The sequence below is a fragment of the Opisthorchis viverrini genome (genome assembly GCF_000715545.1).
Source record: "Opisthorchis viverrini unplaced genomic scaffold opera_v5_269, whole genome shotgun sequence".
Taxonomy (NCBI): domain Eukaryota; kingdom Metazoa; phylum Platyhelminthes; class Trematoda; order Opisthorchiida; family Opisthorchiidae; genus Opisthorchis; species Opisthorchis viverrini.
Window position 1 is genome coordinate 191,397 of NW_008751927.1, and position 10,737 is coordinate 202,133.

General features: G+C 44.2%; 1 protein-coding gene across 1 annotated transcript; it reads left to right on the forward strand.

Annotated features, from left to right (window-relative positions):
* Window positions 1-8,604: 8,604 nt before the first annotated feature.
* Window positions 8,605-8,847, forward strand: T265_09339 (hypothetical protein; the record flags this gene model as incomplete). The annotated part of the gene is made up of 1 exon (XM_009175379.1): window positions 8,605-8,847. The coding sequence occupies one exon, from the start codon at window positions 8,605-8,607 to the stop codon at window positions 8,845-8,847; it is 243 nt and encodes an 80-aa protein (XP_009173643.1).
* Window positions 8,848-10,737: the final 1,890 nt, after the last annotated feature.

The following is a 10,737-nucleotide window of genomic DNA, read 5'->3' on the forward strand; positions in this document are numbered from 1 at the left end:
TTCATACTGTAACGGCGGCTAAGACATGTACCCCACATGCCAGGAGACCATATGCATAGCAGAGTTCTTTTCGTCCAGCACTCTGATGAGTGAAAGCAACCAAGAGGTTGGCAATGTGGGACCTGACAACGAAGCATGAAAATACTAGCCGGTATAATTAGCCGGGTCGATAATTACCGTGTCTCGAAACTCAACTCACTAATGGCTAATGATACTGGCAGAAATAATCCCATTGCGCATTCAGTGACGTTCTGGCGTCAAAGCCACCTCATCCAATTCGTAGCTAACCAGTTCTCGAACTAATTGAACATGCCATCGCCCCCGCGTCTGTCCCACACTCTCCCACTTTCCGTTGATTAAAATTGTAATATCTGGAACCACAATATCCATGGTACACGGTTTTTAACTCATAAAGTGAAATTTTCTGACGAACTATGTTCATCCAATTGTTTCAAACCTTTTCTATCAAGATATTACGTTTCCGTTGAAATGATGCTCAAAATATCGAAGTGATTTTTACTACTATTCATGAAGTCCGTGAAAATTCCGGGCAGCGTATCAGTGATTTAGTCCTCCTTTGAGCTTATCACGTAGGCCAAGTCCACTAAAAATTTAATAAATCAGAATTTTAGCCGAATATCCCTCTAATACCAGATTAAGTCGTAAAAGAGTGCTCACCGTAACAAACGTACGTTTTTGTGTTCACGTGGGAAATGAGGTTGAGAAGAATACACATACCTGATGAACCCCAAGATGAGCGAAAGGAGTGCTTGCCAGTGCAGAGTTTTTACCCAATTATGGGTAGCAGTGAAACACATTTCGAAGTTTTTATCTCCTTCGGACTGAAGTTATCTGAGGCGATCTGGGTGCAGCACATTATTACAAATGAAAGATTAACGCGAAATTCGGTTGCGCTTCACAACAAAAATCCAATTATATTGCAGTTGAATGCTTGCCACAGCAAGGCTTATATTTGCAAATCCAGCTACCGTCTGTCTTGGATACACACGAAAGGTAAGAATATTCGGATGCTTTATCAGTTGAGCAAGGATGCCACTGTATATCACTTGGGGAAACTCGCCGGTAAACTACCATTTTGTAACTAGCCAGTTCTATCTCATTCACTGTTCAAAACTTGCAGACGAATGGTTGACTGCTTCTACTGAAAGAAAACACCGATTATTACGTTTGATTAGGTTCTATATGTTTTTTTATTAAATGTAACATTTAACTGATTTCAGTGGGATCATAATGGGCTACAGTTCTCTTCAACGTTAGTAGTACTTGCAATCGTTTTCTGCTCTTCAAATATTTGAGATGATACATCGGTCGTTTTTTCAGTACCTACCGGTTCGCAAAGTATGTTTTGGGCAACGTGAATCTACCATCCAAACATTTCTTTTTGTTTATAATTCATAGACGGTTGCTGATTTCTTGTGACCCTACTGTGATAGCAAAAACCCCATGAAGGTGATCGGCCTAATCCGGTGAAAAGTTAACCTAGATTTGGTTCTTTCGAGAGACTCACCTGGAACCCAGCTGAATCTCTCGTTTATGATGCTCTCAGGCTACTGAATGTGCTGCGCCAGGCCGCCTCATATTTCAGTCGCTACGATATTTGACGGAAACCCGGGGACTGTGCCTACCTGATGAGCCCCAATAAGGGCGAAACCGGTAGTGGGCTGTCGATATTTGAAATATCACGATACATGTATATTTGTAATGTACTACTCATAAGGTTGCTGAAAATCCATCGACAGCCCACGACCGGTTTCGCCCTTATTGGGGCTCATCAGGTAGGCGCAGCCCCCGGGTTTCCGTCAAATATCTTATCGACTGAAATATGAGGCGGCCTGGTGCAGCACATTCAGTTGCCTGAGAACACCATAAACAAGAGATTCAGCTGGGTTCCAGGTGAGTCTCTCGAAAGAACCAAATTAGTTTATAGATGAGTGTATATTCGCTAATTTTGTGCAATTTGGTTTCAAGGTTGACGGAAACCCGGGGACTGCGCCTACCTGATGAGCCCCAAGAAGGGCGAAACCGGTCGTGGGCTGTCGTTGGATTTTCAGCAACCTTATGAGCAGTACGTTACAAATATTAACATAGATTTGTTCCTCACCTTGCAAAACAAAATGGTATACTGCTGTTCACTGGCACACTTAGTGAGTTGGCCTCTTCATACTTTGATTTGACGATCATGTGCTTCAAAACTCATATATTGGAAATAGCCCTGCTATCCGAACACGATTACATTGGCTAATAATGACAAACTTATGTAATAGTGATAAGAACTTCAAATATTTTCTGTGGCCCGAATTAGGTATTACACAGCGGATTAAGGTATGCACTACTCAAGAGAGCCAGATCCAACAAGTACTGGTCGGTGCAAGAAGCCAATCAACCTAGTAGTGTATGTTATCTCTACTATGTTGTTGGAATTAAACCAAGTTTAACGGAGCGTCGCTCAAACAAGACAGAAAAACTGTCCGTTAGGAACTGATCAAGACCAGAAACAAAATTTTGTCTGAATATCCGCACGAGCTTTGGTCGCGCGACTGCGAGTCAATCGAAATCGGGTCAGGTTAACCGAGTGAATTTGATTACGGAGTTCGCTGTAGAACAATATCTTTTGGTAAATCAGTGTAACCACAGTTGTTGTGGGGTTGCGACAAGTGACAGTGTCGCAGAAATGTATATTTTGTGTGGTTAACCGCGATAAAAGCTGGGAGAACGTGAATGGTGGCGTGATTTGTACGAAGTTCGTTAAACGGTGGCTTTCGTTGGCGGCTACGCTCAGTCTCTCGTGCCTAGCGTACATTTAGGCACATGCATTCGTGTGTTTTTGGTCGATCTGATATCCGGTACATCGTCTGCTATGTGGCGGCACAAATGCCCGTGACATTGCGACCAGTTGGCTTTCCGAGTCGCTGTTAGTATTCATGCTATCCTGACGGACTTTGACGACGGTTGTGTAAACAAAGCCCCCTCAGCAGATTTTGCGGACCCGTCAGTCAGATCAGCTGATTTCAACAGTTTTTTTTATAAATTTTATTGGACAGCAGACTGGGAGTAGTTGGACTATGGAATGAAAAGTCAATGAATAGATAGAATGAGCAAATTTAATTCTCAGACGTGTATTTTCACACTTGCTATCTGTATTCGTATTCGGTGATTTCATCTACACACAGGAAGGAAAGTAAGGTGTCGATCAACTATACGGTTTATACAATTGTTGGCCAGTTTAAAATGTCCAACTTAAGTTACGTTTGGCAACCACAGCGTAGTACTGCTCAGCAGGAGGGTGACGGTTTTTTGGATTATGAACAACGACACTTGTGTTTTTTTGAATTCAACCTTGTTGGTAACATCAACTCTCTGGAACAGCTGTGTGGCAAATTTGATGCGGTGTGAATCCCACAGATTTTGTTCACACATTCAAATATACTTTCTAACTGTAAACTGAAACAAGTAAACGTAAGCGGAAGCTCTGCTGCACAGTGGCAGAGAAATGGCAGACCTTTTTCCGCATGATTGGAGTTGTACTGCTTCGTATGCGAAGCATCCATGAACTCATCTATCTTATCTACCTTTTGCGTTTAATTCACACATCGATCAGCCCCAATGAATCAGTTGCACGAGCTGGAAATTCCTTCTCTAGTTAACATATTAAGCTTTTCCATGCAGAGCTTGGTAACGCAAATATGCTCTCACAAACGTGGCCTAAACTGGGTCGAATTTCCGCGAATGACATCTGGGTACGTATTCGGCAGTGAGTCCCCACAGGACATCACCACTAAGTCGCGGAATCACCAGCTGCAATAAATCGTTCGTCAGCACACTATATCAGCAAGTTAAACATGAGAGCTCCGATGTGGTGATTTATTCCCCCCCCACTGTGCAGCCGCTCCTTGCGCAATAGCTCACTGAGAAACAATCATCCATTGGGTGAATTGTACCGAACTTCGCACAACGAGTGGGTGAGTAACAAGAGACGAGCGAAAGCAGTTGACTCTGTGCATTGTGGAGCGTTGAGAACTTTCCCTAAAATAGAGCTATGGTCGTACGGTTCTAATGAACCCGATGAACTTACCGTCTGAACGGTTAGACAAAACTCTTCACAAGCCTTCTAATTAACAGAGAATGAAATGTCATATTCTGTGGCCCAAGATGTCATTATACTGTCCCCAAACCATGTTACAGCGAAACTGCCTGCACCGTGATACCGTGAAACATTACACAGTGGAAGGTTTGAGACGTTTTACCCTATCTCTACTTCATGATTACAAATCACAAATAGTCATCAAAGACTTCATTTCTGTGGGTATTCTACGACTGCCTACAATCCTAGATTAATCAAAACTCTGTGTTACGTGACTGGAGTTATCTACACAACGGACCAGTTCCCAGATAACCCTGTTAGCTAACAGAGACGAGGCAGAACAGGCGGAACTCCCCCAGGTTTGAACACTATAGATAAATAAAAAGAGGACTGGCCACATTTCAGTGGTGCAAATATCTTCAGCACCTTCAGACACAAACCGAATTTATAGAATAGCCCAATAACAGCTGCTGTTGATACCCTGGAGGATTATTTTTCAAAATAGATCCAATATTTTGAGTGATCCTTCTGCCTTACATATCGTTCAAACGAGAGTGGTGTGACTATGAACAAAATACGTATCCCGCAAAACCCCAAAACTGCAACCAAAAAGTTGCCCAGTGGGTTTCAAGCGTGTCACACTACCTGACTGGGAAGTCCTGAATTGCGGGTCAATTGATCGTTACAACCAGATCAGTTACTGGGTCGTCGTTCGATGGGTCGGCACACCAGTCACATCGCTCAAGTGTGAACACGTTCGCCCGTTCAGAGGTGAAAATTCAGATGCGTCCAGCGTGCGTTGGTGAAGTAATGGTGACAAGCTCGCCTCGCATGTCAGCTGTCCGGAGACCAAACACCAGCGCGGCCAAGAATATGCGCTGTTGATGAGCCCTAATAAGAGCGAAACTCGAGTCCAGTGCTTTAGTGTGAACTCGCCGGAATAATTACGCCAGAACATAGGACGATCGTTCAAACGAGTGGTGTGACTATAAACAAAATGTCATTTATGACTTTCCTTGCATTTGCGGTATTACGTATATCGGGAGAACACATCCATTTCTCAAAGTATTGAATATACTGCTACAGATCTTATAGTACAACCAGCAAATAAGAGCCATCGAATGGGCATCGAGTACAAAGCATTTCCCTGAGACAGACCAACCAGTTGTTCCTGATTTCACCATACTGTTGAGCAATCTATACACCAAACGGATGTGATTTTGAGAAGACCGCGGAAAAAAAACAAATTGTGTGCATAAATTTTGGTGATTCAAGCTCTCCAACTTCCATAGAGAGGAACCCAGTCCAAGCCCCGTCAGTGCAACATGCATTTTGATGTCCTTTTATTCTTCATTGCTACGTCCGCTACTTATGAATGGTGAACGTTCTGCATCCGCTACATACACAATCAACTAACAGTTATAAAATCTTGTTAACGATCTGGCTGTTCCGATTAATTGTTCAACAAGACCAACTGCTTCAAACAATCAATGGTTGTCACCATCTCGGTTTGGGCCACACGTTAGACAAGCGAGTTTATGTACTTGCTGGTCCTTCCACGATGTATTTCAACAGCCTATCGTCTCATGATCCGTTTCAGGGTCCCGGCTACAGGGTCGCCTCTGCAAAGATTCAGTGGCACGGTATAAAAGTGCTTACACTTGGTCAGTCCTACCTCTTGAGAGCCACTTACTATGTGGGCGGAAGAAATTCACCGTACACGTTTAATCTGATCCTCACGAGCGATATCTGCTTGCATTTTACAATCATTCCGCGAAGGGTAGTGAACGCTCGGTGTAGTGAAATGGAAACCTCAAATATGTGACGGAAACGGTATTCTCTCTTAACCTTGTGTCCATTTCAATAACCACAAACTTATTGGGATTGCATGATAATTTTCGAATTGGAAAATCAAGCACCTCACCTTAGAAGAGTTTGTCCGCATAGATTAATTTAATGGCTTCTTTGGTTTCGATCTCACCGGTCTTATCTTCTCCTACGGATTTAATTGGAGCACTCCTAATTCGTTCGCCACAAACAACGACTGTAAAGTGAATCGGTTTGCTTCAGCTTACGTTTACTCCTAGCGTGAACTGACCCGATCAACTCCAGCTAAGCATGGTTGCACGTATCTATAGGTACGTTGTGACTGTCACACGTGCGGACACGCTTACTCGATTCGATCAGCTGCAACCGGGACTCAGATCTGGAAAATCGAGTCGGCAATCGACCACCACCACCAACCCGATTACAGCTGGACTTTCATAGCGGTAGACCGAGCGCGAGAAGCAAACCAGAGCAAACCAGCCCACTGACTCATTTGAACCTGGCTTGTTTTCCGTGTGTTTCGTGCGAGAGCCTGGGTGCTCATGAACCTCAGCGAATCCGAAAGGGTGTTCAGACACGCAAAAGGGTGTTAAGGCTCGCAAAAATGTTATTGCTGAGACAAGATGAGCATGAAAAATCCAACTGTTGGTGCAAAGTTTCCAAAGAGGGTGCTGAACTTGTTTCAGGAATTCATCAGGGCTTAAAGCCCAAACGGAGGACTGGATACGCACGAGATGCAATTACACGCATCACTGACGCGGGTGTTTTCGTGCATGGATCAAGTGGACTTTCTTGAGCAATCACAAATCGTCTGAATAGAAATGTTAAAACGTTCTAATTCTCGGGAAAAACAAGGTATTTCGAAGAATAGTTCCCCGAATCCGATCGTTGTGGGGTATTCTAAAGTATGTGGAATACAACAGAAAATTACTGATAAAATGGAGGTAAAATGGGTGCTTCGGAAACCTCAACAATTATTTTTTTGAAATAACCGGTTATATACCAATTGTCTTTCCTTTCACTTACTAACCACTGAACTGGACTTTTTGCAATGCCATATTAAAAGAGTCGGTAGCACACTTTCCTACCTGGTCAGAGGCAGTCAGCAAGAAATATCATGGAAGTTATTATTAACCCCAGAGTGACTGGGATATCATTATACTTTTACTTCGGTTGAATACTGATGTCCTTGACAGCATCGTAGAAATATCATAGATGCACAGCAACAACTTTGCGGCTGCCTTGTTTCCGATCAAAAATCATCTGAAATCTTGAAGCCAACCTGTCCCATTCAGTTTTGGGGAAACCGTACCTTGCTACTATTGCCGCAGTAATCTCAACCCATTTGTCTCAAAGAGTGAACGAAAAGTTGATATGCTACTGTTTTAGTGCGGAATTACCGATGTCATAGTGTATAAAGCTGTGTGAGTCCTCAAATGCAGGTTAGCATCAAATAGCATAACGGTTGCTTCAAGTTCAGATGCCTACTTTACGAAAAAGCTTACTAATGGAAAACATCGCACCGTCAATTTTTTTAAAAATAACTTTAACTTAAACTTGGACAGAAAGTTAACTCAGATGAATTCCGTATCCCACGATCCCAACTGCCCATTACTGCATTACAGAGAGAATATTTTTTGATGAGATATCCACATTCTATTCCGTTAATGCTGGAAGAAAAGCGTGTTCTTGCAGGACAGTCATAGCAAGAATAGATAGAGGCATTGTAGGTGCTCTACAGGTGATATGGATCTACTGGTCACAGAGCCTTACTAAATCTGGCTGGTAGCATTTGCCATTCTCTTACGGATGATCTACGTGATTCGTTCCGATACAGTTGGTCGTCGTTCTGGATGCCTCCAGCTTACTGGAGAAGGTCGAAAAGGGACAGCTTCACTCGCCGGGAACATTGGGACATGCATCACATTGCCAAAAGATCACTGGAGCCTAGATGGCTGTTCATGATAGGAAACGACAGTTTCATTCAACGTCGTCTCATAAAATTGGCTATTCACTTTCCTCTGGGTACGGTACGGCCCCACTAGAAATTCCGGACGTCTTGGAAACGGAGTCTAACGAAACACTCAGCCATTTCCTGAATTACGAGTATGATCTAGCTAGAAAGGGGCAACGCCTTCGAAAAGTACTTCAAACAACACAGACTACTGTTTAGCTGAATTTAAGCGGAACGCTCGGAAGAATAACAACCAGGGTACGAGATATGTTGTGTGGATTTTATCCATTCGAATATTTTTGAATGGGTTACCCTCCACTAGCTATGGAATGAAGTTTTTGTACCGAGGGCCCGTTATTTGATATTGCCTCGGATGTTACCATGGAGACTGGTTCTAATAACAGGTTTTGCGCTTGGTCCACTTGGGTGACCATGAGCTGTCCCAATCCTAAAAGACCTTTTAAGCTATGGGGGATTTGGATACGACGCGCCGAAGGATGTATGATTTCATCCATCACAGTATCTCTGTTTGGTATCTCTTTTCAGTCGAGTGTTTAGGAGGCACATGGTCAGATTGCCCACAACAGGTAAAATGGAGCCATCTCGTTTGCGCAAGAATATGCAATTTAGGCAATAAATGGTCACCAGACAGGCCTCAAGTTTCGCTCTGAGCCATGTGGATATCTGGGCATTCCGGACAGACTTTTCTCACACACAATGCATGTATCGGTGGCAGAAGCGAACCTGTCCGCCAGCTGGTCTGGCGGCCGGATATGTGCGTATGCGTGCGTGCTTGGTGCTTGGTGAACGCCCAGCCGGCCCGCTTACCGGACATCCATTAGGACACCCAAGTGCATTGTCCACATCACATCAGTGCGGAGCTCTCTCGCCTGCGGAAACCGACCTGGCCTTTGGCTCCAAATTGGTCCACCCACCAACTAGCCAATACTCTGCGACCGAGTGAAATTATTGCCGTCCGAGTTAGTACAAGGTCATTTGACATACTGCAAAGGTCATGACTGCGTCAAGGGTGAAGCGCACTGTACTTCTGACGTTAGTGCCAAAATTGAGTGCTTGCAAAACACTGGGACAGTCATCTGATTACAAGCAAGAGGAAAGAACATGTCAATACACTCTCACTCAATCTACCCATAAGGATTTCCAGCTGAATGGGTTTTCCTTGTCTACTGCATAGTACCCAAATTTGGGTGCGTCGTCTCCAGACTCACTTCCAGGTTCCGTTTGAGACAGAAACTGTCAAGTGCCGGATTTCGTGTGCTCATTCGCGCGCTCATGCTAAGCCTTATGGTTTGTCTTAAGAGGAGGCGTTTGTCAGACAGAATACGAAAACAGTCCTATATCCTTGACCGGTTTTCGGAAGAAATCTCACTCAAATGCAGTTGGCCGAAAGCAGTCATGTCCTTGACAAAGACACACCTTCGTTATTACTTACAGGGTACCTCTAAACCGACAAGGGCTGGAACCATCCCGATTATCGTTGGTTGCTGAGGCGACTGGAATCCGACCGAAATTGCGTTGAAACCTGCGCGACCACTGAATCAGAGTGGGCCTGTGAAAAATCCGGTTCCACAAACTTACCCGACACTGGGTAAGGTAGTGTTGTTGGTTTTCCTTTCCAGACAGCATGTTTGGCTGGATGGGGTAGTGTCACAGGATGTGATGTCGCGGCGTACCACTGAATCAGAGTGGGCCTGTGAAAAATCCGGTTCCACAAACTTACCCGACACTGGGTAAGGTAGTGTTGTTGGTTTTCCTTTCCAGACAGCATGTTTGGCTGGATGGGGTAGTGTCACAGGATGTGATAGTTGTCGCGGCGTTCGGTGTTTGCTGTCGGCGCAGTTATCCCTCATGAGTTGTCTGCTGTGTGAGAGAGAATATGTCACAGTGATCTGGTCACTACCGCAACCCGTATTTATTCACACGGACTTCCGTTAGCGACCGACGTTTACCGTTGGTCTCACTGAACTCGAAAACTCATTGATCTCTGTTCCACCTGCCTCCCCCTTTCTTTAGTTTGAGAACGGTTTGACCTCCTTGCCAGTGATTTCTAGCCCGCAGTAGTTTGGCCGATTTGGATGACCATTTCTGAACCAGCCGATGAGACTTATCACAATTCGCTCTGTCTCACTTGACGTGATTTTAAATATATCAGTTTCACCACCATCCAGAACAACGTTATCAGTGCGGCGCTGACGCACTATAACACCGTACTACTTTGTGTACCGACGTTTCCGTTGAATGGTTCACGGACGATGACTCGGACCAAGTTGTCCGACTCAGTCAGCAGTTTCGCAGCTTCTACTTGCCTTTAAAAGAACACTTGTTAAAATCAAAACCACCAGTTTTACACCTGGTTCGAGTCACACAACTCGAAAGTGAATATATTTTATACATTTGTAAATCACAACGGCCGAGACACATTGTGTTGACAGTGCAACGTACGCGACCGTATTTGTACGACCCAGTAGTAAGTAAGTAATCGGATACTCAAGATGACACTAGTTTCCTCGAACAAGAGATGTCGGCAAAACCAACTAATTCGCGTTCACAACATTCTCTTAGGAATATGCCTTCTCATGTCCCGTCGCCATTATTCTGCCATGCCAAAGGGCAGGAGTACTGGACCAAAGTTTTGCCCTTGTTAGAGTTCATCAGTAATGCATTTCCTTGGCCATGCCGGGATTTCAACTCCAGACATCTGATATGCGAAATGAGCATGTTACCAATTATCCATCAATGGATTCTGGGCGCACCTGAGTCGTCGCGTCTGAAAAGACGATGTTGCTCACACCTGATTGATGGGATTTGTTTGCTCGACGTCTCATATTTGCGA